General features: G+C 36.1%; 1 protein-coding gene across 1 annotated transcript in view; it reads right to left on the bottom strand.

Moving 5' to 3' along the window:
• ITGB3BP (integrin subunit beta 3 binding protein) overlaps positions 1-27,805 on the bottom strand; it is a 64,320-nt gene that overhangs the window by 32,583 nt on the left and 3,932 nt on the right. Inside the window, exon 2 of the mRNA XM_028106854.2 lies at positions 10,942-10,981. Coding sequence (XP_027962655.1) covers positions 10,942-10,981 — 40 coding nt within the window. The remainder of the gene's footprint in view (positions 1-10,941; positions 10,982-27,805) is intronic.

Below are 27,805 nucleotides of genomic sequence, written 5' to 3'. Positions count from 1 at the left end.
TCTTACTTCTCTAAGATTTTTTTTCCCCCTCAAAGTTTTATCAAGGTCCTCTAACTTTAAAACCCTGAAGATGCTTAAAAGTGATCCTAGAACCCATCTAACCCACACCAGGAAAAGTTAAGATTGGGATTTCAGGGAAGACTGAGCTACTAATTGAAAAATCTGGCCTTCTTTCCACTCAGCAATGAAAAGTGCTAGCTACCAGATCCTTTAGAAAACAGAGGAAGAAAAAGTGAGAAGACTAGATTTGGCTAGAGAAGGGAAGGAATTCGGGATGTGAATAAAATTAGAGAAAGAGAAATCAATGTCATAATTCTATAATAATTTATAACTGCTTATAATATTCAGTGATGCCTTAGAGATATTTAATGCCACTATTAAAAAAAGACTCTCTGATCAGCCCAAATACCACTGTACTTTTTGTAAAGCGGTCAAACCGTGTATATTAGCAAAGCTAAAATTTGGGCATTGATTTTTCTGTCTAAAAAAAATGAATGTTCACTTCATAATTTCAAATATAGGTGACATTCTCCTTCAATATTGTTCACAAATTGTAGCTTGCTTTGTCACTTTGTTTAAAGCATATTCTACCAAAAAGGTACCTGTATTGCATTGATTTTTACCTATTATAAACAGTCTAGAAAGTACTAACTAAGGGTTCTTTCGGCATGGAAATATGATGGAAAGGATCTGCTATTATTATTATGAAGTACTACCCTATGCTATCAGTGAAATATTTAAAACACAGGTACTATAGATATTTGCATAACCAGAAACAAAAGAAAAATTAGGGCAACTAAAGGGAGATAATTCTTTATAACCTTACACTGGTTAATTAGGTCATTGGAATGTCTTACCTAAGACATTATTATAGATTACTAGTACTATTATGGAACTTATATTAAAATACTCCATATACTAGCTATTTCAGGTACTTTTCACAATTTGGGCCTAGGATTCTCAGTACAGTCCTAGAGATCAACTAACTTATCTGCTACCATGATTATCATCCTTAATGGTTCTAATAATTGGGGTTTCACTGTTATTTGTAATAATAGTTATGGAAGCAAAAGCATTTTGCACTAATCTCAGTGATCTTACAAGGATAGCAGAGAAAGAATATAACCAATATATTAGCTCTGTGGTGACAGAAATTTTCTACTTCTTGATTGGGTGTTTGATACACAGGGGTATACCTTTGTTAAAAACCCATTGGATTGTATGTTCAAGATCTGTGGATTTTACAATATATAAATTTTACTTTAAAAAAATTTAATAGGAAAAATAAAACATTGGCTAAAAAAGTTGATACATTGGTCTTTCTACTTATATTCATTATTGTTCCACAATTTAAAAATACTAAAATTTTATTTTTTAAAAAGACGTATTTATTTATTTTGGGGGGGAAAGCAGAGAGAGAGAATCTTTTCTTTAAATTTTTTTTATTAACATATAATGTATTATTTGTTTCAGAGGTACAGGTCTGTGATTCATCAGTCTTACACAATTCATAGTGCTCACCATAGCACATACCCTCCCCAATGTCCATCACCCAGCCACCCCATCCCTCCCACCCTCCTCCACTCCAGCAACCCTCAGTTTGTTTCCTGAGATTAAGAGTCTCTTATGGTTTGTCTCCATCTCTGATTCCGTCTTGTTTCATTTTTCCCTCCCTTCCCCTATGATCCTCTGTCTTGTTTCTCAAATTCCTCATATCAGTGAGATCATATGATACTTACCTTTCTCTGATTGACTTATTGCGCTTAGCATAATACTCTCTAGTTCTATCCATGTCGTTGCAAAGGGCAAGATTTCATTTTTTTTAATTATGTTAATCACCATACATTACATCATTAGTTTTTGATGTAGTGTTCCATGATTCATTGTTTGCGTATAACACCCAGTGCTCCATTCAGTACGTGCCTTCTTTAATACCCATCACCAGGCTAACCCATTCCCCTACCCCCTCCCCTCTAGAACCCTCAGTTTGTTTCTCAGAGTCCATAGTCTCTCATGGTTTGTCTCCCCCTCTGACTCCGCCCCTTCATTTTTCCCTTCCTATCTTTTTTTTTAACATAGAATATATTATTTGTTTCAGAGGTACAGGTCTGTGATTCAACAGTCTTAGACAATTCACAGCACTCACCATAGCACATACCCTCCCCAATGTCTATCACCCAGTCACCCCATCCTTCCCACCCCCCATCACACCAGCAACCCTCACTTTGTTTCTGGAGAATAAGAATTCCTCATATCAGTGAAGTCATATGATACATGTCCTTCTCTGATTGACTTATTTCGCTCAGCATTATACCCTCCAGTTCCATCCACGTCATTGCAAATGGCAAGATCTCATTCCTTTTGATGGCTGCATAATATTCCATTGTGTGTGTGTGTGTGTGTGTGTGTGTGTGTGTGTGTGTATACACACACACACACACACACACACCACTTCTTTATCCTTTCATCTATCGATGGACATCTTGGCTCTTTCCACAGTTTGGCTATTGTGGACATTGCTGCTATAAACATCGGGGTGCACGTACCCCTTTGGATCCCTACATTTGTATCTTTGGGGTAAATGCCCAGTAGTGCAATTGCTAGATCGTAGGGTAGCTCTATTTTCAACTTTTTGAGGAACCTCCATACTGTTTTCCAGAGTGGCTACACCAGATTGCATTCCCACCAACAGTGTAGGAGGGTTCCCCTTTTTCCACATCCTCGCCAATATCTGTCATTTCCTGAATTGTTAATTTTAGCCATTCTGACTGGTGTGAGGTGGTTATCTTATTGAGGTTTTGCTTTGGATTTCCCTGATGCCGAGTGATGTTGAGCACTTTTTCATGTGTCTGTTGGTCATTTGGATGTCTTCTTTGGAAAAATGTCTGTTCATGTCTTCTGCCCATTTCTTGATTGGATTATTTGTTTTTTGGGTGTTAAGTCTGATAAGTTCTTTATAGATTTTGGATACTAGCCCTTTATCTGATATGTCATTTGCAAATATCTTCTCCCATTCTGTCGGTTGTCTTTTGGTTTTGTTGACTGTTTCCTTTGCTGTGCAAAAGCTTTTATTTTTTGAAGATTTTATTTATTTATTTGAGGGAGAGAGAGAGAGACAGCAAGAGAGGGAACACAAGCAGGGGGAGCGGGAGAGGGAGAAGCACGCTTCCCACTGAGCAGGGAGCCCGATATGGGGCTCAATCCCAGAACCCTGGGATCATAACCTGAGCCGAAGGCAGATGCTTAACAACTGAGCCACCCAGGCGCCCTGCAAAAGCTTTTTATCTTGATGAAGTTGCAATAGTTCATTTTTGCCCTTGTTTCCCTTGCCTTTGGCAATGTTTCGAGGAAGAAGTTGCTGCGGCTGAGGTTGAAGAGGTTGCTGCCTGTGTTCTCCTCAAGGACTTTGATGGATTCCTGTTTCACATTGAGGTCTTTCATCAATTTTGACTCTATTTTTGTGTGTGGTGTAAGGAAATGGTCCAGTTTCATTCTTCTGCATGTGGCTGTCCAATTTTCCCAATACCATTTATTGAAGAGACTGTCTTTTTTCCACTGGACATTCTTTCCTGCTTTGTCGAAGATTAGTTGACCATAGAGTTGAGGGTCCATTTCTGGGCTCTCTATTCTGTTCCATTGATCTATGTGTCTGTTTTTGTGCCAGTACCATACTGTCTTGATGACGACAGCTTTGTAATAGAGCTTGAAGTCCGGAATTGTGATGCCACCAGCTTTGCTTTTCTTTTTCAACATTCCTCTGGCTATGCGGGGTCTTTTCTGGTTCCATACAAATTTTAGGATTATTTGTTCCATTTCTTTGAAAAAAGTTGATGGTATTTTGATAGGGATTGCATTGAATGTGTAGATTGCTCTACGTAGCATAGACATTTTCACAATATTTGTTTTTTCAATCCATGAGCATGGAATGTTTTTCCATTTCTTTGAGTCTTCCTCAATATCTTTCGTGAGTATTCTATAATTTTCTGAGTATAGATTCTTTGCCTCTTTGGTTAGATTTATTCCTAGGTATCTTATGGTTTTGGGTGCAATTGTAAATGGGATCGACTCCTTAACAGAGAGAGAGAGAATGTTTAAATATACTCTGCACTGAGTACAGAGCCTGATGCAAGGCTCGATCCCACAACCCCGAGATCATAATCTGAGCTGAAACCAAGAGTCGGACACTTAACTGACTGTGCCACACAGCCGCCCCTAAAATATTAACTTTCATATTAAAGATAACACTATTCTGTAACTCTCCTGCATGTAACTGTCGAGATTTTAATGAAATATTTTCATGGCTGTTTCCCATCATTCCTTCATATATCCTCATATTTTTCAGAATATAAAGTGAATTCCACCTCAAATATATTTTTATCTGTTTATTAAAGTATGATTTAATTAAAATGCACGGATGTTAAGAGTTCAGCTTGAGGAGATCGAAAACTGGTTACTCTGATGTAACTACCACACAAGATATGGAACATTTCAACCATCTCAGGTTTCCTTTTACACCTTTCCACTCAATTTCCACTTTCTAGCCCACAGGCAACCACTTTCTAATTCCTATAATCATAGATACCTCTGCCTATTCTTGAATTTCATATAAATTAACTATGTAACTTCCGGTTTTGGTTTCTTTTGTTCAACATGTTTTTGAGATCATCTACATTGTTGCCTGTGGTAGTAGTGTGTTCCTTTTTATTGCTGAATAGTACTGCTTTGTATAAATACACCAGAATTTGTTTTTCTACTCTCTGACTGAGATTTGGATTATTTCCAGTTTGGGGCTATTATGAATTAAGTTGCTGAAAACATTCTTGTATATGTCGGGGTGCCTGGGTGGCTCAGTCAGTTAAAGCCTTGACTGGTGATTTCAGCTCAGGTCATGATCTTATGGGTCATGAGATCCAGCCCAGGTCAGGCTCCATGCACTCAGCTGAAGTCGGCTTGAGATTCTCTCCCTCTCCCCTTCCCCTCCCACTCACACGTACGCTTTCTGTCTCTAGAATAAATAAATAAGTCTTTAAAAAAAAACATTCTTGAATAGGTCTTTTGTGGATATGTCATTTTATTTCTTTGGGAAAGCTAGGAATGTAATTGCTAGGTTATAGGATAGAGATTTATACTTCTCTCTATAAAATAAAAGCTGGAGTTCTCCAAAGTATTTGTGTCATTTTAAATTCCAATCAGTAAAAGAGAGTTCCAGTTGCTCCACATCCTTATCAATCTTTAGCACTGTTTTAGTCATCCTCATGTTTGTTTTTTTTAAAGAGTTTATTTATTTATTTATTTGAGAGGAAGAGCATGAGTCGGGGGGAGGAGCAGAGGGAGAAAGAGAAGCAGCAGCAGACTCCCCACTGAGTGGGGAGCCCAACATGGGGCTCGATCCCAGGACCCCAAGACCATGACCTGAGCCAAAGGCAGACGCTTAACTGACTGAGCCACACAGGTGCCCCGTTTTTGTTTTTGTTTTTTTTTTGAAGTAATCTCTACTCCCAACATAGGGCTTGAACTCAGGGTCCTGAGATCAAGAGTTGCAAGTTCTACGACTTAAGCCAGCCAGGTGCCCCTAGTGCTGTTGTTTTTTAAAAGCCATTCTGTTTTGTTATTTAGCTCTTCTAGTGGGTGGGAATGGTATCCATTTGTGGGTTTCATCTGTATTTCCAATGATAAATGATATTGAACAACTTTTCATGTGCTAACTGTCCATTTAAATATTTTTTGTGACATGTTGGTTCAAGTTCTTGTAGATTTTTATTGTACTGTCTTTTTATTTTTTATTTATATGTTATAGATATAAGTCTTTTGTCAGATAGATGCGAGACAAATATTTTCTTCTCAATCCCTGGCTTGCCTATTCATTTCCTTAATGGTGTCTTTTGAGGAGCAAAAATTTCTAATTTTGATAAAGTCTACCTTATTATTATTAACTTTATCTTCTAGAGTTAGTACTTTTTCTGTTGTATGAAATTTTGTCTACTTTAGGTCTCAAAGATAATTTCTTATATTTCCTTCTAGAAGCTTGATGCTTTTAACTTTTACTTTATGCCTATGACACTTCTTGAATTAATTTTTGTGTATCAAGTGAGATAAAGATAAATTATTTTTTTTCCATATGGATATTTAAAAGACCTTCTTTGCTCCTATTGAATCGACCCAATATTTAAAAACATTTCAGGGGTACCTGGGTGGCTCAGTCAGTTAAGTGTCTGGCTCTTGATTTCGACTCAGGTTATAATCCTGGAGTCGTGGGATCGAGCCCCACATTGGGCTCCTTGCTCAGGGGGAGTCTGCTTGGGATTCTCTCTCTCCCTCTCCATTTGCCCCTCCTTCCCCCTCAACTAAATAAATCTTGAAAAAAATAAAAACATTTCATAAATTTAGTCAATTGTAAAGATAATAGGAACCAAAAAGAGTATTAGAAATTAGATTTTGCCAAATAGGATGAAGATTCATAAAGCGTTTAAGTAATTACACTAAAGGAAAAACAGCTGTGTTATACTGAAGGGAGCCTGGGCTCATATAATAGTTTTGCTGTGTCCTAGCTATGCTATTGTGGGTATACCACTTACTCTGAATTTTAGTTTCCTCACCCAATCTGGTATATCACTAGAATATTAATGCCTACGTGACATGGAGGGCTTCCAGAGCCTGAAGGAAGGAGGGCAAGGCAGTGGAGTTCACCTTTAAGAAGTCTGCCAGGGGCCTAGAATCTCTCTGTGTCCCCAGACCTGGTGGGGTACTCAGTATTGGGAGTGAGAAGTGGCCAAAGGGGAAGAACATGCAGAAGCATAGATGCAAATGAGACTGGTGCTACAGTTGAATGTCTAGACCATCAAGCCAAGGAATGCATACTACTCCAGCCCAAGAAGTTCCACTTCTATTAGAGCATTGGCCAGATGATGGCCTCACATCCACTGAAAGCCCAGCAGACCCCAACCTCACAGAGAAAGCCAGCTTACTTTCATGAAAAGAATGAAATTCACAGACCTGGCCTCCTCCCAGAGGCAGAGGAAATTAGCACCACTTAACTGCTAAGAGATATAGGATTTTTTTGGGGGGGGGGTGTAAAAAATGTTCTGGAATCAGATAGTGGTGATGGTTGTTCAACATAGTGAGGATACTATTACTGGTGTATATTTTAAAATGATGAATGTTATATGAATTGTACTTCATATACATGCTGAAATTTAAAAAACTATTAGAAAGTACGTGAGATAACTGGAAGATATGAACAAAGTGTCCATTTGATGGTTAAGGAATTATCAATTCTGAGAAATATGGTAATACTATTATAGAAATATGGTAATACTATTATAGTTTTAAAAATCTTTATCTTTTAAAAATAATTACTGAAGTATTTATGGATGATATTTCAGATTTGTTTCAAAATAATCTAGTATGGGGGTACTAAAGTATATATGGGAGTATAAGTGAAATAAGATTAGCCTTGTGTTAATAATTATCAAAGCTTGGTAATGAATAGGTAGTGCATTACCTTTGTCTGTTTGAAATTCTTCATAATAAAAAGGTAAAAGAAAAACCACTATTTTGTAACTGCAGTGAAATAAAGGATCTAGGAAATAATCATCAATAAAAAAAACCATGAGGAAAGATTAATGGGGAATTTTATTATGGGTGGATCAGGCTGATTAACACCCGAAACCCAAAAACCAGATCATTTTATGCTCTTGAGAGGATGCAATAGGAACTACACACACTACCTATGAGGTATTCTTATAAAAAATTTGAATCAGAATCTAATCAAGCCTCTAAACTTTACCAGTTTTACAGGAAATTTGAAGAATAATCATTTGAAGGATACCACAAGAAATGAATCAATTAACTCCAGAGTGTGGAATATATAAAACAAATACCTCAGTTTTTTCAAAAAATAAATTCCAAAAAAAAAAAAAAAAACGGTAAAGTTTAACAAGATTTAAAAAGACTTAGGATATATAAGAAACGTTACAATGTATAAGCCTTGTTTGGATCCTGATTTTAATAAGCCAACTATAAAAGGACATTTTGAAACAATGACTGAAATGTAAATATGGACTGTGTAGAATTATATTATTAAGGAATTAGTATTAATTTTTTAAGGATGCAAATGGCACTGTGGTTATGAAAAGAGTCATTATCTGTTAGAAATACATACTGAAGAATTTTCCGATGAAATGACATGTCTGGGACTTGTAAAACATGCCAGGAAAAAAATATACAGATAAACACACATATGTATATATACATATATATATGAAGCAAAATTTACAAAATGTTAATAATCATTGAACATGGAAGCTCATTGTACTATTCTATTTTATGTTTGAAAATTTCTGTAATAATAGGGGAAGGAAGAAAGAAGGGAAGGGGGGGGGAGAGAACAATGTAGATTTGAACCAAATCAATAAACAGGACTGCAGAATGAGAGCTATAAAATTTCCTAATGCCCTGAAATTCAAAGTTCTTTCTAATTTCAGGAGTTGGCAGAAGCCTTGTCTCAGAGAGATAAGACAAGTTTAGGCCCTAGGAATAATCAGTAGTGTCCTACCAATAATAAGAGAGTAATCTAGCCTGGGAATCCATGCCTCAATTAGCAAACCTCCCCCACCCTCCCCCACTTGCACTGTTATTCCCTCCAGCAGTAAGCCTACTGAGTTGGCCGCGGTAGGAAGTATGCTCCTTCCCTTCCTACTTGTAGCATCTGCTTCTTCCATTCCTTCTCTGAGGTGGCCTGAACGAGACTATATACATGATTAGGTAGCTAGTTGTCCCTATAAATTCATCTGAATTGCCATTGGCAGCAGTTTGTAATAAATAATTCATCTTCATTTCTGAAAATTCATCTAGAAACAGTGCTTGGAGGACAATAACTTGAGCAGCTTAAATATTGTAGGTGATGAAAAACTGGAACATTCTTTACTCACTACCCCCCAACAATTTGGGAGGTTCAGCAAACCATGGTATTTGTAGTACACATTCCAGATATTAAAGGAAGGTCACAGGGGTTGATTCATACTTCTGTTTTCTCCATTAGGAGACTCATAAGGAAAATGACTTTTGCAGACTTGCCCTAACATCATGGAGCATTAATCTCCATGAAGGTCTGTGGCTACTTTGGTAACACTGGAATTTGGGAGTTTTGAACATCTCTAAGAGAGGAAATAGCAGTAGATGAGAATGAATAGGTTCCACTTCAACCAACTGGTATATAAGGGCTATCTCCTTTCTGTAGATATCAGTCTTCTTCCTTCAGTATCATATTGGAAGGCAAAATGACCATAAAGTTACTACTAGTTTCTCTGCAGTTTTACAGCAATTAGGTACTGTTGGAATTATAGATATGTCTTGAATGTCTGATTTTCCTTTGCATGGGCTAAAGCAGCCTCAATGGATCATTGGCATGTGGGTAGACTGCTGGAGCCAGGCTGCTTTAGGGCTAAGTTGTTACTGCAGTGGATGGAAGCATAACTGTAGCAAAGGAGAGAATCCTAGATAGCACCAGAATGAAAGCTGCCAGTTCTAAGATGTGAATATAGAGCTGCCAACAAACAATGAGGCAAGAGTACAAAGGCAGAAATTACCAGAAATACGTCAGAAAATACAAGAGAAATGTTGAGGAAAGGCCCAGGCTAGATGCTCGAACTTGCAGTTAGCAGGGAGTGGCCATGTGATACCAAGCTAAGTCAAGCTAAGGCCCCTTGGTTTAAAGGTACAGAATTGGGCCAAACATAACAATGTATTTTTCTAATACAGGATATTAGCTGTGGCACAGGCTACCTTGACAAATCCTAACCTGAAGTAAAAATGGACTGAGAGCCTGCCATGATGACAATTGTACTTCAGGAAGAGGATGAATTCCTAAATGGCCAGTCTCTGCTATTCAAATAATGTTACCATCTCCCAAAGAACAGTTTGGGGGCAGGAAAGAACAGTATTTCATTTCAAGCTGGACTACTCATCTACCAAAATACCATTCTGACCAAAGAAATAGATGCAGAATTACAGTCACAGCTGCATTCTGTATAGAACAAGTTGGATAATGGTACTCTAAATTGCTGATTACACTGCTAATGATTTTTTTAGTGGCATTGCATTGTTTTCCCACTTTTGTTTAAATTTCTTTAAAAAAGCATCTAGGAAGTTTTAAAAATGGTAAATTGTTAAGTATCAGTAAGTCTTCCAAAGAGAAATTCCATATAACATCCATTTCTTGAAATGGCATTCTCATATGGGATTTTGTAGGAGCGCCATTTATTGACTAGCTATTTGTTTTAATTTACTTTCTCATCAATTTACTTGCATTTAAGATTACTGAGGCCATAAGTATCTCAATATTAGTATTTGTATCTAGTTCCATAGTTGGTATGAAAAGATAATAAACCAACATATGTCATGATATGCTGGCACTGGGAATGTACTATGACTAGATTTACAAAAAGTAATAAGCAACAGTACATTTTTATTTTTATTGTGATAACCATGCTGAAATTTATTACATTGTTAGTATTTTATTGTTTAATTATGCCAACATAGCTGAGGGAGGTAATTATATTTTTATATAAAAATGCTGTTAATGTTTTTATTTCAATTTAGCAGATTATAGACTACAGATTAAAGCACTGCCATTGTTCTATATTGTTTCTTGTGCATTTAAATGGCAGAACATTTTTGCCACAAATAGTAAATTCATTTCTACTGAATTATTTTATTAAGGTTTCTAAATAATGTGCCTCTTAAATGGGAAAACCTCAATCTGGCCAGGAACTTCCATACATTAGATTTATAAAAAACATTTTATATAGAAAATGGTGTATCAATCACAATTACATCACAATGTTTTTTGAGAATTTTTCTATTTATTAAGGTAAATATCCTGTTAAAAAACTAAAAATACATTCTTGTTATGTAATTATAAATTCACAGGTAAATACTTACATTTGCTTCTAACAGATCCAATTTCAGTGATCTCTTAACACTGCAAACAAAATATTTAAAGAAATCAGATTTATATGCTTTAAGTAACCAAATATTTAAGAGTAATAAATATAAACAAAGATTCTGAGTTACTTTTGCCAATGAAAGCAGAATACCATATGAAGAAAGCAAAGCAATTTTCATGATGATGAAACTGGATTTTTTAATAGCATATTTCAATATGGAATAATATTCAAATGGACTTTTATATATGGTCTCATATACATGTACTATTGTACAGTTCAAGCATTAAAGTCATATTATTAAATAATCTTAGTAAAAATTCATATATGTGTTTTAAAATATCACTAATGAAAAATTAAGCATAAGGACAAAATAATTTACACACCCTTAATGGAGATGTTGAAAGTATATTATTTGCAGAAATAATGCACTAGGTATTAAAATAAAGGTATGAACAAGGTGAAAAAAGTTTTGCACATTATTCTAGCTTTAAACATGATTCAGTGCTACCAGACTATGACTTAACTGAGGAACAGATGCTCTATGTCTTTATAAGTCCCCAGTCCATAAGAAACTATTTTTTGTCTCTCCCACTAAACTGATTCAGGAACATGCCAGGCTCTCTCTGTGCAAAATCTGTTCTGCTAAACTGGATGCCCAGCTGTTGGTGACAATGCTTACAAAGGAAAGCTGAATATTTATAATACTTTATTTCGTACAGCTGTCTTCTAAAGAGCAGTCATCAACATTTTATTGAATGCAGACTAAATGCTCAAAGGAGAAAAAGGTCAATATAAATTAAAACTAGTTTTCCCAGTGACAAATGCAGCATTAAAAGTACTTTCTTGATCCCTGAGAAACAGAAATTATTTTATTTAAAACATTAGAGAATTTGACCATAAAAAAAAAAGGATTGTATTGTAAAGGTAGTATTATAGAAAACAAAAAAAAATTATACATATTAGAAAATGACTATTCATAAGTAACTACTTTTTTCTACTGACTTTCAAACAAGTGACAAGAACAAGAAAAAATAGAAGAGATGGACAATTTACAAACATGGAGTAGTAAATATTAAATATAAAAATTTAATCTATCAAAAAAGGGCTCACTTAATTTTGCTATTATATCTATAGTAGCTTATCACATAACATTATTTCTTGAGATTAATTAAATCACTTTGAAAAATTACTTGTATCTTTTAGAAGTCCACGTGAAATCAATTTAATGTGAATTCTCAATGAAGCAACAAGAGAATAGAGGAATGAACAAATAAAAATGGCAGATGATCCGAAAAAGAATATATATGTAGTTTTGGAATATATAGTACTCTATTCAGGTACATGAAATATTTTGGTATTTAATAAAATTTCAAAAGTAGAAATCAAAAACTAAAAGTACACAGCACAGTTTTTTCTGTTTTTAAATGCTAAGATGTAATACTACCTAGTAGAAGGAAACAAACCCTACCCTGATATTAATTACTCAAAATATTACTTATTGATGATTGATTCTTAGAGAAAGTAACTCAATGTTTGGATTTAAAAGATTTCCGGTTTAGGTCCTAGGGTTGATCTAAGAAGCTCAAGGAAATATATAAAAGTAAACAAGAAAGTGAGCTGGGTTAGACTGTTATTTCCCAATTTTAACAGTTCAGTGAGAATCTAAAAACATGATTTATTGTGGGTGATATGGTTTTCAGATAATTCAGGCTTGTAAACTAAAACCTGGTAATATTTACAAGAATCATGAAGAGATTTAATAGATGAGACTAGGAGAAATCTAAGAAATCACTTAGTTCATCCAATATGGAAGAGTTGGTGTGATGTGCCCACTGTCACACAGCTTGAAGGGCAGAAACTGAGATCTCAGGTCCTGTGCACAACAAATCTTTGTTGAATTGAGGGGGAGGAGTTAAGAGGTAAAGAACAGCAAACCCACTAGAGGATTTTATGACAATCTATTAGAACTAGGCCCAAAGTCAAAGTATGGACTTAATGAATATTCACTATTCACTTAAGTGAATATACTTAATGTCATAGAACTGTACACTTAACGATTAAAGTTATTAAATTAAGTACATACTATATGCTTTTAATCTTATTTTATCTACTCTTTTAGCCACAAACAACTGTAATATAAGCATGATATTGTGTTACATGGAAGAGGATGATGTTAATAGGAACAGAGAGGAAGAGATGTTTGAAACATATAAAGGAAGAACAGACAAAACTTGATTAGATATATGGGATAAATATTTTTCTAACGTATTTACTCACTTGTTACCAGTATTAGTTGGCAATTAAAAGCAATATCTCTGGTAGTTCTGTAGAGTTATAAGCAGTTTTAGGGGTTATTACTTTGGTTTAAAAAAATGGATACACCATGGGGAACCTGGGTGACTCAGTCGTTAAGGGTCTGCCTTCGGCTCAGGTCATGATCTCAGGGTCCTGGGATCGAGCCCCGCATTGGGCTCCCTGCTCTGTTGGAAACCTGCTTCTCTCTCTCCCACTCCCCCTGCTTGTGTTCCCTCTCTCGCTGTGTCTCTGTCAAAAAAATAAAAAATCTTAAAAAAAAAAATGGATACATCAAAAAGGACTCAAATAGACATTTCTCCAAATAAGATATACTACTGGCCAATAAACATATGAAAAAATGTTCAACATCCCTAATATTAGAAAAATGCAAATCTGAACCACAAAGAAATACTATTTCACAACCATTAGGATGTCTATTATAAAAAAAAAAAGAGAGAAAATGCTGGCTAGGATACAGAGAACTGGAATGTTCGTGCACTGCTGGTGGGACTGTAAAATGGTACAGCTGCTGTGAAAAACAGTTTGGCAGTTCCTCAAAAAATTACATGTAGAATTGCCATATAATTCAGCAATTCCACTTCTGGGTATATATCCAAAAGAATGGAAAGCAGAGACACAAACAGGTATTTGAACACCCATGTTCATAGCAGCATTATTTCCAATAGCCAAAATGTGAAAACAATGCAAGTGCCCATTGACAGGTAAATGAGTACACGAAATGTAGTATAGATATACAGTGGTATATTATTCAGCTTTAAAAAGGAAAGAAATTCTGACACATGCTACAACACAGATGAACCTTGAAGATATCATGCTAAGTGAAATAAGCCAATATCAAAAGGGCAAATACTGTATGATCCACTCAAACGAGGTACTTAAAGTAGTCCAATTCATAAACACAGAAAATACTCGTTGCCACTAAAGGAAGGGTGAATAGGGATGGGTATAAAATTTCAGTTTTGCAAGATGGAAGAAGTTTTGGAGATAGATGATGGTGACAGTTGCACAAAGTGAATATACTTAATGTCATAGAACTGTACACTTAATGATTAAACTGTAAACTTTAGGGGCGCCTGGGTGGCTCAGTTGGCTAAGCATCTGCCTTCGGCTCAGGTCATGATCCCAGAGTCCTGGAATCGAGTCCTATGTCGGGCTTCCTGCTCTGCAGGGAGTCTGCTTCTCCCTCTGCTCCTCCACCCACTCATTCTCTCAATCTCTCTCTCCCAAATAATAAAGTCTTTTAAAAAATAATTTTTTAAATGGGCACTTATCTACTGTATCCTAATTTCCTCCCTTGTCCTGGTAATCTTATTACTTCTGCAGATTACTTCCCACTTCCAACTTAACCCAAATTTACACCTATGTCCATAATTTAACTACTGTGCTTCATTTTTAGGTTTACTAAGTTTAGATTCATTGGGATGAAAATTCTGGTTGCTACCAGCATTTTGCTCTTGAGAATTTAGGAAAGATAAATACATTTGCCATGCAATTTCATATCAAGAGGAATAGGAAGTAACTATGTTTATGGGATTAGTCATACTACTAAGACTATCCTCCCCTATTTTATTTAGCTTATCACATGGTAGTATCCTGAATAGGATTCTCTGATTCTATCAGAACAAGTACAGGAGTTTCATTATACAACATTACTAACACTGATGACAATATAAAAGAAATTACTTTAGAAAAAAATGAACTTTCATTTCGTTTATAATTAAGAATGAGGAATGACACATCAAAAAGCACAAAATTACATGTTTTGTGCTTCTCTTTTTTGATAGAGTGCGAGTGGGCAGAGAGGGGAGAGAATCTCAAGTAGGCTCCATGCTCAGTGCAGAGCCCAATGTGGGGCTCAATCTCAGACGCCAAGATCATGACTTGAGCAGAAATCAATAGTTGGACACCGAACTGACTGAGCCACCCAAGCACCCCTTTGAGCTTCTCTTCAAAATACTGGATTAAATATAATTTTGAATAGCAGAGCTGAGGGTAAGAGTGGGTGTGTGAGGAGACAGATAAACTTTGTAAAGCAGATAAGAGTCAGAGAGCCTTGATGCTATGCCAAATTCCTCCACTAAGTTTGGGCAAATCACATAATTTCACTAAGCTTCATAAAGGTGATAATAATACTGGCCCATAAACTAGTTAGGGAATTTCTGAATGGAAGATTAAAATATCACTTACAATGTCAGTGCTTCCATTTACTTCCTACTATAATGGGGATGACAATGTTTCAAGAGTATTTAAAGGATTTAGTATACTTGTGAGATGCTTAGAAATCCTTTGATGAAAGGCAATGACCAAATTCACGTCCCATGTGACTCCTTTGGTGTAAATTGAGATATCTGAAATGATTTATTTTCCATTCTATGTATGAGAATGAGAAAAGAATCTTCTATATCCTTTTTATCTTCTCCCTTTCATTCAAGTCTTTTGTGTTCTCTCAAGCGCTCTTTTGTGTTCAACATTCACGGTGGTCATACAATAATTCACTATCATGGTAGATGGTGGTAGAGAGAAATATTACTCTGTTACATGTAGAAATACGGTCATCATGTGAAAGCACCTAAATAAATAAAATCCTCTGTTATTCTTCATGATAAAACTGGCCAAAACCTTAAGCAGTTATTGGGCAACAGACGTTTTTTGTGTCAAAAGCTTATTAAAAGGTTAATAGAGAATTAATTAAACAATTCTTACAAAAATAAAGGGATATATTTGGGAATACTGACTCCAGAAGATAAATAAATAGAGGTGAGATGGTCACTGGGCAAAATAAAATGAGAAATGATGTAAGATAATTTCATTTTTAAATGAGTATTCTCAAAAATGAACATTAATATTCATTACTATTTCCTCCTGTGAGAAATTTATATATACATATATGTATCATCACACATAAATATATAAAAAGGACATGTTAAATCCTTTTAAAATTTATCAAAAGTGGCCATGTAAGACTGATGAATCACAGACCTGTACCCCTGAAACAAATAATACATTATGTTAATAAAAAAAAAAATAAATTTAAAAAGGAGCCAAATAGTTTTATCAGAATTAAACATGGGAAATGGATGATATTTTACATATTTTTTTAAAGATTTTATTTATTTATTTGACAGAGAGAGAGCACAAGCAGGGGGAGCGACGGGCAGAGGGAGAAGGAGAAGCAGACTCCCTGCTGAGCAAGGAGCCCAATGTGGGGCTCGATCCCAGGACCCTGAAATCATATTTTACATATTTTTTGTATTATATTTTATAGCAAAAATTAATAATAAATTTACATTGATGTCTACCTTCCCTTTGAGAATCTAGCACAATCATCTCTAAGTTTTCCCTGACATAGTCCACATTGTATTAAGGATCTTTCTACTCTATAGCACTATAGTATGCCCCTCTCACAAAACTTACCAGGTTGAAATAGTCTATTTGTATGTTTGTCTTTCCCCCATGAACTAAAATATTTATATCATTAGCACCTTCACTCTTCAGTGGTAAGTTAAACATCCTTGTTAAACTATCTTTCCCACAAAAATTAAAACTCCCAGCAAATACAGTATCTCTTCATATTTGAATCCCCAAAGCCTGACGCAGTAATGGGTGCAAAAGTGTTATATAAATTAATGATTTATTTAATTAATTGTATTTATTTTTAACTTAAAACTTCAGTCTCAAATTGAGGAATATATTTAGTTCCTTTAAATTTTTATGATCCTCCAATCCTGATTTTTTTTTTTTAAGATTTTATTTATTTGACAGAGAGAGAGAGAGAGAGACAGTGAGAAAGGGAACACAAGCAGGGGTAGTGGGAAAGGGAGAAGCAGGCTTCCCACTGAGCAGGGAGCCTGATGTGGGGCTCCATCCCAGGACCCTGGGATCATGACCTGAGCCGAAGGCACTTAACGACTGAGCCACCCAGGCGCCCTTCCTCCAATCCTGTTTAAGATAGTTTCAGTGCAGGTTCCCAAAAGATGTCTTATTAACGGTCTTATCTCTAATGTAGTATCTTATATGGATCTATGTCTTAACAGTTCTGGAAAAACCTAAACCATAATCTTTTCAAATATTGACTTTCCTTCATTCTTCCTTTCTAGACTTCATCTAGAAGTAATTTTAGACTTTATAGTTCCATTTTCCATATATCTGAACTCTTATTTCTTAGCATTTCTTGTCTCTCTAGTGCATGTGGGCAATTCAGAGCTATCTTCCAGTTGTCTAATTCTTTCTTCAATTGTATCTAATTTACTATTTAATCCACCCATTAGTTTTTTTTTAAATAATCTGATGAGTATGGGGGGTAACTTTTAATTTTTACTTAATTTTAAACTTACAAAAAACTAGGAGTAAGAGTTCTTATCTTTTACCCAGACTTATCACTTATTTACATTTTGTCCTATTTGTTTTATCATTCTTTCTCTCTTGCTCTAGTTCTTTGACTTAGAGCAGGTTATGCCCTGATAAACCCATCTAAGCTGAAAATGCAATTAATACACCAAACCTACAAAATATTATAGCCTAGCCTAGCCTATCTCACAACGCTTACATTAACTTATAATTGGGCAAAATCATCTAACACAAAGCCTATTTTACAATAAAGTACTGAATATCTCATGCAATTTACTGAATACTATACTAAAAGTGAAAAACAGAATGGTTATATGGGTACAGAATGGTTTTAAGTGTATCATTTTTTTTTTACCCTTGCAACTGGGTGGGGCTGACTGGGAGCTATATCTCACTGCCACTGACTAGCACCACAAGAGACTACCGTATTACATATCACTAGCCAGGAAAAAAAAATCACAGATTTTTAAAATGTATATATAAAGATACACAGAACTAGAACAGAAAAATACAAGTCTATCTCTCTGTATATATGTGTATTTAAAAAATCCGTGATTTCATATTGATACCTCCAATGCCAAGCTAAAATATTTTAAATTCCTCTATACAACAATGAAAACCTAGCTTCTATTATCTGCAAAATACTTATCATTTGCTCAAGCCTAGAATACATAGAAATCAGTTTAAGAAGTGCTAACCCAGACCCCTAAGCAAAGCAAATCTATTTACTAAGATTCAGTATTTGCATAATATTGTTAACTGCAAAATGTACATAAAGTCATTCTACCAGGTGTTAAACAGTATTTCAATATAGTTTTAATCTGCATTTTCCTGATGACTAACAAAATGCTTCCTTGCCATTTATGTAACTTTTCTTTAAATTAAATATTGGTTCAAGTTTTTGAACTATTATTTTAATGAGTTTTACTATTTACTTATTGTTTTACTGTTGAGTTATAAGAATTCTTTATATATTCTAAATATAAATTGTTTAAAATATATCTTATATTTTCTCCTACTCAGTGGCTTGACAATTCATTTTTTAAATTTTTTTTCAAAGAAGGGCTTTTAATTCCCTGCTTTTTTTTTTACAAAGGTTTTATTTATTTGACAGAGACAGGAGAGGGAACACAAGCAGGGGGAGTGGGAGAGGGAGAAGCAGGCTTCCTGTGGAGCAGGGAGCCCGATGCGGGGCTCGATCCCAGGACCATGGGATCATGACCTGAGCCGAAGGCAGACGCTTAACGACTGAGCCACCCAGGCGCCCTGACAATTCATTTTTTAAAAAAAAAATTTTTTTAAGTAATCTCTATACCCAATGTGGGGCTCGAACTCACAACCCTGAGATCAAGAAAGGTGCATGCTCTACTGACTAAGCCAGCCAGGCACCCTGACAATTCATTTAAAAAAATTTTTTTTAATTTTTACTTTAATTCCAGTATAGTTAATATAGAGTGTTATATTAGTTTCAGGTGTACAATATAGTGATTCAACAATTCTATACATTACTCAGTGCTCATGAAGATGAGTGTACTTTTAATCCTCTTCACCTATTTCACCCATCCCCCCACCCATCTCCCCTCTGGTAACCATCTGTTTGCTCTCTATAGTTAAGAGTCCATTTTTTGGTTTGGCTCTCTCACTTTTTTACCCTTTAAATTTTTTCTTTAATTCCACAGATGAGTGAAATCACATGGTATTTGTCTTTCTCTGAGTGACTGATTTCTCTTAGCATTATACTCTCTGGCTCCAACCATGTTGTTGCAGATGGCAAGATTTCATTCTTTTTTATGGCTGAATAATATTCTGTGTGTGTGTGTATGGCTATCTGGCTATTGTAAATAATGCTGCAATAAACAAAAAACACAAGGGTGCATATATCCTTTTGAATTAGTGTTCTTGTGTTCTTTGGGTAAATGCCTAGTAGTGCAATTAGTATGATCATAGGGTATTCTGTTTTTATTTTTTTTCAAAATTAAAAAAAAATTATTTATTTATTTATTTGAGAGAGAGAGAGAGAGAGAGAGAGAGAGAGAGAGAGTGAGAGCACAAGAGGGGGTAGGGTCAGAAGGAGAAGCAGACTTCCTGCTGAGCAGGGAGCCCGACATGGGACTCAATCCTGGGACTCCAGGATCATGACCTGAGCTGAAGGCAGTCGCTTAACCAACTGAGCCACCCAGGCACCCAGGGTATTCTATTTTTAATTTTTTGAGGACCCTACATACTGTTTTCCAGAGTGGCTGCACCAGTTTGCATTCCCACCAACAATGCACAAGGGTTCCTTTTTCTCCCTGTCCTTGTCAACACTTGTTTGCATTTTTGATTTTAGCCATACTGATAGGTGTGAGATGGTATCTCATTGTAGTTTTTATTTCATTTCCTTGATAATGAGTGCTGTTGGGCACCTTTTCATGTGTCTGTTGGTCATCTGCATGTCTTCTTTGAAGAAATGTCTGTTCATGTCTTCTGCCCATTTTTTAATTGAATTATTTGGGGTTTTTTGGTGTTGCATTGTATAAATTTTTATGTATTTTGGGTACTAACACTTTATCGGATATGTCATTTGCAAATATCTTCTCCTATTCAGTAAGTTGTCTTCTAGTTTGTTGACTGATTCCTTTGTTGTGCAGAAGCTTTTATTTTTGATGTAGTCCCAATAGTTTTTGCTTCTGTTCCCTTTTCTCAGGAGATAGGTCTAGAAAAATGTTGCTAGAGCCAACTGCAGAGAAATTATTGCCTGTGCTCTCTTCTAGGATTTTTATGGTTTCGGGTTTCACATTTAGGCCCTTAATCCATTTTGAGTTTATTTTCATGTATGGTGTAAGTGGTCCAGTTTCATTCTTTTGAATGTAGTTGCCCAGTTCCCAACACTGTTGAAGAGCCTTTTTCCCATTGCATATTCTTGCCTCCTTTGTCGAAGATTAATTGACCATATAATCATGGGTTTGTTTCTGGGCTTTCTACCTTGTTCTGTTGATCTATGTGTCTATCTTTGTGTCAGTACCATATTGGTTTTTTTTTTTATTTTTTATTGTTATGTTAATCACCATACACTACATCATTAGTTTTTGATGTAGTGTTCCATGACTCATTGTTTGTGCATAACACCCAGTGCTCCATGTAGATCGTGCCCTCTTTAATACCCACCACCAGGCTAACCCATCCCCCCACCCCCCTCCCCTCTAGAACCCTCAGTTTGGTTTTCAGAGTCCATTGTCTCTCATGGTTTGTCTCCCCCTCCGACTTACTCCCCTTCATTCTTCCCCTCCTGCTATCTTCTTCTTCTTTTTTTCTTAACATATATTGTATTGTTTGTTTCAGAAGTACAGATCTGTGATTCAACAGTCTTGCACAATTCACAGCACTCACCATAGCACATACCCTCCCCAATGTCTATCACCCAGCCACCCCATCCCTCCCACCCCCCACCACTCAGGCAACCCTCAGTTTGTTTCCTGAGATTAAGAATTCCTCATATCAGTGAGGTCATATGATACATGTCTTTGTCTGATTGACTTATTTCACTCAGCATAACACCCTCCAGTTCCATCCACGTCATTGCAAATGGCAAGATCTCATTCCTTTTGATGGCTGCATAATATTCCATTGTGTATATATACCACATCTTCTTTATCCATTCATCTGTCGATGGAAAATTTGGCTCTTTCCACAGTTTGGCTATTGTGGACATTGCTGCTATAAACATTGGGGTGCACGTACCCCTTTGGATCTCTACATTTGTATCTTTGTGGTAAATACCCAGTAGTGCAATTGCTGGATCGTATGGCAGCTCTATTTTCAACTGTTTGAGGAACCTCCATCCTGTTTTCCAGAGTGGTTGCACAAGCTTGCATTCCCACCAACAGTGTAGGAGGGTTCCCCTTTCTCTGCATCCCCGCCAACATCTGCTGTTTCCCGACTTGTTAATTTTAGCCATTCTGACTGGTGTGAGGTGGTATCTCATTGAGGTTTTGATTTGGATTTTCCTGATGCCGAGCGATGTTGAGCACTTTTTCATGTGTCTGTTGGCCATTTGGATGTCTTCTTTGGAAAAATGTCTGTTCATGTCTTCTGCCCAGTTCTTGATTGGATTATTTGTTCTTTGGCTATTGAGTTTGATAAGTTCTTTATAGATTTTGGATACTAGCCCTTTATCTGATATGTCATTTGCAAATATTTTCTCCCATTCTGTCGGTTGTCTTTTGGTTTTGTGGACTGTTTCTTTTGCTGTGCAAAAGCTTTTTATCTTGATGAAATCCCAATAGTTCATTTTTGCCCTGGCTTCCCGTGCCTTTGGCGATGTTTCTAGGAAGAAGTTGCTGCGGCTGAGGTCAAAGAGGTTGCTACCTGTGTTCTCCTTTAGGATTTTGATGGACTCCTGTCTCACGTTTAGGTCTTTCAACCATTTGGAGTCTATCTTTGTGTGTGGTGTAAGGAAATGGTCCAGTTTCATTCTTCTGCACGTGGCTGTCCAATTTTCCCAACACCATTTGTTGAAGAGACTGTCTTTTTTCCATTGGACATTCTTTACTGCTTTGTCAAAGATAAGTTGACCATAGAGTTGAGGGTCCATTTCTGGGCTCTCGATTCTGTTCCATTGATCTATGTGTCTGTTTTTGTGCCAGTACCATACTGTCTTGATGACTACAGCTTTGTAATAGAGCTGGAAGTCTGGAATTGTGATGCCGCCAGCTTTGCTTTTCTTTTTCAATATTCCTCTGGCTATTTGGGGTCTCTTCTGGTTCCATACAAATTTTAGGATTATTTGTTTCATTTCTTTGAAAAAAGTGGATGGTATTTTGATGGGGATTGCATTGAATGTGTAGATTGCTTTAGGTAGCATTGACATCTTCACAATGTTTGTTCTTCCAATCCATGAGCATGGAACGTTTTTCCATTTCTTTGTGTCTTCTTCAATATCTTTCATGAGTATTTTATAGTTTTCTGAGTACAGATCCTTTGCCTCTTTGGTTAAATTTATTCCTAGGTATCTTATGGTTTTGGGTGCAATTGTAAATGGGATCGACTCCTTGATTTGTCTCTCTTCTGTCTTGTTGTTGGTGTATAGGAATGCCACTGATTTCTGTGTATTGATTTTATATCCTGCTACTTAGTACCATACTGTTTTGATTATGACAGCCTTATAGTATAATTTGAAATCTGGAATTGTAATACCTCTAGCTTTTGATGATTCATTTTCTTGTGTCCTTTGATGAGAAGTTCAAAATTTAGATGAAGTCTATTATTTTTTCTTTTATGGTTATTGTTTTTTGTATCTTGCCTGAAATTTTACCTACCCCACGTTGTAACAATATTCTCATATACTTCCTTCAGAAACTTTAGCTTTTACATATAGGACTATGCTATATTTCAAATCAATTTTTTATATGGTATAAGGTAGAAGTTGAGGGTGTTTCATTTACTTTTCTGTATGGTGTCCCAGAACCATTTGGACTTTTCTTTCCCCACTGAATTGCTCTGGCACCTTTGTGGGTCTATTTCTGGACTTTGGATTCTCTTCCATTTTATCTATTTATCCCTATGTCCAAACCACATTGAATTCAGAACCACTTTATATTAAGTCTAGTTAGTGTATGTACTCCAACTTCATTCTTCTTTTTCAAGATTATTTTCTTATAAGTCTTTTGCCTTTTCATAAAAATTTTGAAATCAGTTTTTCTATTCCTATAAAATGTTTGCTGGGATTGACAGGAAATGCATTGAATCTAAAGATCAACTGGGGAGAACTAAGAATTTAACATTACTGAGACTTCAAATCCATAAACATGCGCCTATTGAGATCTTTATTTTCTCTAAGCAATGTTGTCATCTTCAAGGTAGAAATAAGTGTCTTCTAGTTAAACTTCTTTTAAGTAGTTTTAAAATGTGATTGTATATGGACACATTTAAGCTTCATTTTCAGGTGTTTCTTGCGAAAATGTAGAAACAGAATTGATTTTTGTATATTGACTATGTGATCTGCATCTTTGCTAAATAGCTCTAATAACTGGCAAATCATCAATTTTACTTTTTCCTTTCCAACATTTACACATTTCCTTTCTTTTTAGTGCTTTGTTAAATAGAAGTGGTGGGAGGGCACATCTTGCCTTATTCCTAATCTTAGAATTAAGTGTTTAGTGCTGAGCATGATATGTATAGGTTTTTCAAAGGAATTAGTTCCCTTTCTACTTCTACTGTGCTGTTTTTATTTTATCATGAATGAGGGTGCTCTTTGTACAACTATTAATATGATCTCCTTTATTCTCTTTTTGAAAAATGTGAATTGATTTTAAAATAACAGAATAATTTGCATTCTTGGGATAAGCCCCACTTGGACATAATGTATTACCCTTTTATATGTTGAATTAGATTTGCTAATTTTTTTTAAGTTTTTTTATTTATTTATTTGAGAGGGAGAGAGAGAGCACGCACGTGCGAATGCAAGAGCAGGGGGAGGGAGAAGGAGACTCCCCGCTGATCAGGGAGCCCGATAAGGGGCTCAATCCCAGGATACTAGGATCATGATCTGAGCAGAAGGCAGATGCTTAACCGACTAAGCTACCCAGGTGCCCCTAGATTTGCCAATCTTTTTTAAGGATTTTTGAGTCCATGTTCATGAAATATATTGGTCAGCAATATTTTCATAATTCTTTTACCATATTTTGATATCAGGTTAGGTAGTATCAGCGTTATGAGGATTAAATGAGTTGGGATATATATATGTTATATATACATTACATATATAAGTTGTACATAAATTATAGAATTATATATAAACATATAACTTAAAATGTATATATATATGTAAAATCTATGTATAGATTTTAAATCTAGTCTGATATTCTCTACCTTTTCACAGGAGTCTTTACTTCACTTAAAGTTACTATTTTGGAACCAGGCTGTTCCTGCTGAAACTGTGCTGTTTAGAAATTTTTCTTTTTTGCTAAATATATATATATATATATATATATATATATATATATATATTAAGAAATGGGATCCCAGTCATCAAAATGATTTGAGGGTATCCCACTTTCCCCCCCATTTCTGAGACCCCAGCTGGTTTTATGTTTAAAAACTGTGGTCCTTCCTTAAATGAAATGACTTACCAAAAGTAATTTAGAACTTCAATGGCCATTATGGGAAACTTTCTCTCCAAACTTAACTTTTCTCAAAACTGAATTGGACAGCCATGGCTCTAAAATTGTCAAAAGTGAATGGGATGCCTATTTTGATTAGTATTTTGAAGCTTCCGAAAGTTATTGGAAATCTAAAATTGCTTCTCTGCAAAATACAATTTCTAGACTAACCGAAGTAAACAAAGAAAGAAAGAAATAAGGGCTTCTGAAGCCTCTTTTCTGCCTTCTCCATCTTCTTTGTCTCAGTACATGTGGCAGATATCCTGTTCTCAGTCTCTACCTCTGGTGCCATTTTTCTCGGCACCATCACCATCTCCCCTATTGTGCCCCATGCTAATTCTTTCACCAAATTTCCCTTTTCCTCCAAATCTTTCCCCACTCCCTACTCTCCTGAGCCTATTAAAACCTGCCCCTTTAAAGTTAAATCTTCTGAGGATCCTAATAAACCTCAAATTTCTTATGCTCTCTGGACTAAGGCCAAATTACAAGCTATAAAGTTTCCCAAAGTGACTGAGGACAACAATGCATTTGCTGAAGAATTCAACATCTAGAAGAAGACCAAAATTTTCTTAAAAGACTGTTTGCATGAAGCACTGGGTGTTATACACAAACAATGAATCATGGAACACTACATCAAAAACTAATAATGTAATGTATGGTGATTAATACAACATAATAAAAAAAGTTAAAAAAAAACTGGTGTTGAGTTTCACAGTTATGTACATGTTTGTCAGGCTTTTGTGTGCAAGCCTGAATTTTGTTCCAATTAGCAGGCTTAGGAAAAGCTACTACAAATGCTTGGTGGAGATTTCCAGAGATTGTTCTAGCATCTTGCCAAAGATTGGTGTCCGTTTCTCTAAACCCCTTTTAGGGTGTCCCCACTGGGCTAGTTTCATCCAGTGTTTGGCCTGGTCCTCACACCAGCATGAGGTCTAACTAATAGAAATCTGAGAAACCAGGTTGGTAAGTTTAAATAACTTGGTCAATCTACCCAGGTAGCATTTAACTCTATGTTTATTAATGGACTAAACTAGAATCTTTCTCTTTTAGTTAAAGGGATGAGGATAGAATGGGAAACCATGTCCCCTCCAGATTTAGTTAACCTGGCAAACCAGCTCACCCACACCCTAGATGAGTAATTTAAAACAAAGATGTCTAAAATTCTCAATTTTCAACTCCAGCAAATGAAAGCCCCTAAACAATACAAACAACCCTCCTTCCCCACTAGTTTCTGCTATTATTGCAAAGGGCCAGGACAGTGGAAAAAGATTGTTACAAACTTAAGTGCTCCAGGTGCCTTGAGCCCTTTAAGCCAGACTTTCCAGTCCTTCTAATTCCCAACGGGGCTCCAAGGAACTATAGGGGCTCTTCTCAAACCTCCCTCTTAATCAGCTTGGAGACACCACTCTCCAGATTGGGAATGAATCTCTCCATCCTTATTGACATTGGAGCTACACTCTCAATGCTTAGCCCCACTGCTATAAAGCATTCCCTGCCTCAAGATACTAAAACAGTTCAAATGGGGGGGGGTCTTTAATAAACCTCAACAGGTTCTTGCCTCTGAACCTATTCCCTTTTGTTTAGGTGCTTTAGAGTTACAGACCATTTTCTCCTTAGTTCCTCTGCCCCTATTCATTTATTGGGCTGAGATTTCTTAGAAAAATATTATGCAAATTTCTTTCTTTCAAAGGGGGAAATAAGTCTAAAATTTGATAGTAGTAACCAAAATAGCCAACCAGGCAAATTAAATGATCCTTTGACATCTTTTATTTGCTCTCTCTGATGGCACTATAGCTGAGTTTGGGGACAAAGATCAGTTGTCCATGGGCAAAATCAACTGGTGTTGGTAGAATCTACAGTGCACCTCCCAACAAGATTCAAACAGATCTCTCAAAACCTCTCCCCAGAACTAATCAATACCCTATAGTTTTTCAAGGCATCAAGCCCATAATATAAGATTATAAGACTCAGTGCTTTATTATCCCTTGCACTAGTCCCTGCAATGCCCCTATTTTCCTGTGAGAAAACCCAACGTCCAAGAATAGAGGTCTGTCTAAGACCTCTGAGCAATAAGTAACACTGTTATCCCTCAGCACCCTATTGTTCCTAACCCCCACATACTACTGATACCTATTCCCACCAAAAGCAAACTTTTTACCCTAATTGATCTTTGCAGTGTATTTTTTCTTTAAATTTTTTATTGTTATGTTAACCACCATACATTATATCATTAGTTTTTGATGTAGTGTCCCATGATTCATTGTTTGTGCATAACACCCAGTGCTCCATGCAGAACGTGCCCTCTTTAATACCCATCACCAGGCTAACCCATCCCCCCACCCCCCTCCCCTCTAGAACCCTCAGTTTGTTTTTCAGAGTCCATCGTCTCTCATGGTTCATCTCCCCCTCCAATTTACTGCCCTTCATTCTTCCCCTCCTGCTATCTTCTTCTTCTTTTTTTTTTCTTAACATATATTGCATTATTTGTTTCAAGGGTACAGATCTGTGATTCAACAGTCTTGCACAATTCACAGCACTCATCATAGCACATACCCTCCCCAATGTCTATCACCCAGTCACCCCATCCCTCCCACCCCCCAGCACTCCAGCTGATCTTTGCAGTGCATTTTTTAGTATTCTAGTTGATAAAGATACTTTTGCTTTCACTTGGGAAGAATGGCAATACACCTGGAGAGTAATGTTCCAGGGTTACACAGAGAGTCCTTACTTTTCACAAACCTTAAAATTGGATGATATAAAGTTTTCTGTAGGATCTACTTTGTTACAATACACAGATGATTGCTTCTCTGCTGCCTTTCTCAAACCTCTTCATAGGAAGACAGCATCTACTTGTTAAAACTTTTGGTCTTAAAGGGACATAAAGTCTCCAAAGAAAAACTACAGTTTGTTCAAACCCAGGTTTGATACTTATGACACACGATCTTGATATAAGGACTACATTTGGATCCAGGATTTATGGCATCCTGAACTTCCCAAAACCAAAACCAAAGCACTAATTACGATATTTTCTTGGACCAGTTGGCTGCTGTTGAAATT

The sequence above is a fragment of the Eumetopias jubatus genome, unplaced genomic scaffold (assembly GCF_037043125.1).
Source record: "Eumetopias jubatus isolate StellerSeaLion01/CBP00866 unplaced genomic scaffold, mEumJub1_p1.0 scaffold_4, whole genome shotgun sequence".
NCBI classification, from domain to species: domain Eukaryota; kingdom Metazoa; phylum Chordata; class Mammalia; order Carnivora; family Otariidae; genus Eumetopias; species Eumetopias jubatus.
Note: the sequence above shows the minus strand (reverse complement) of the source record. Positions and strands in the feature narration are given on the sequence as shown.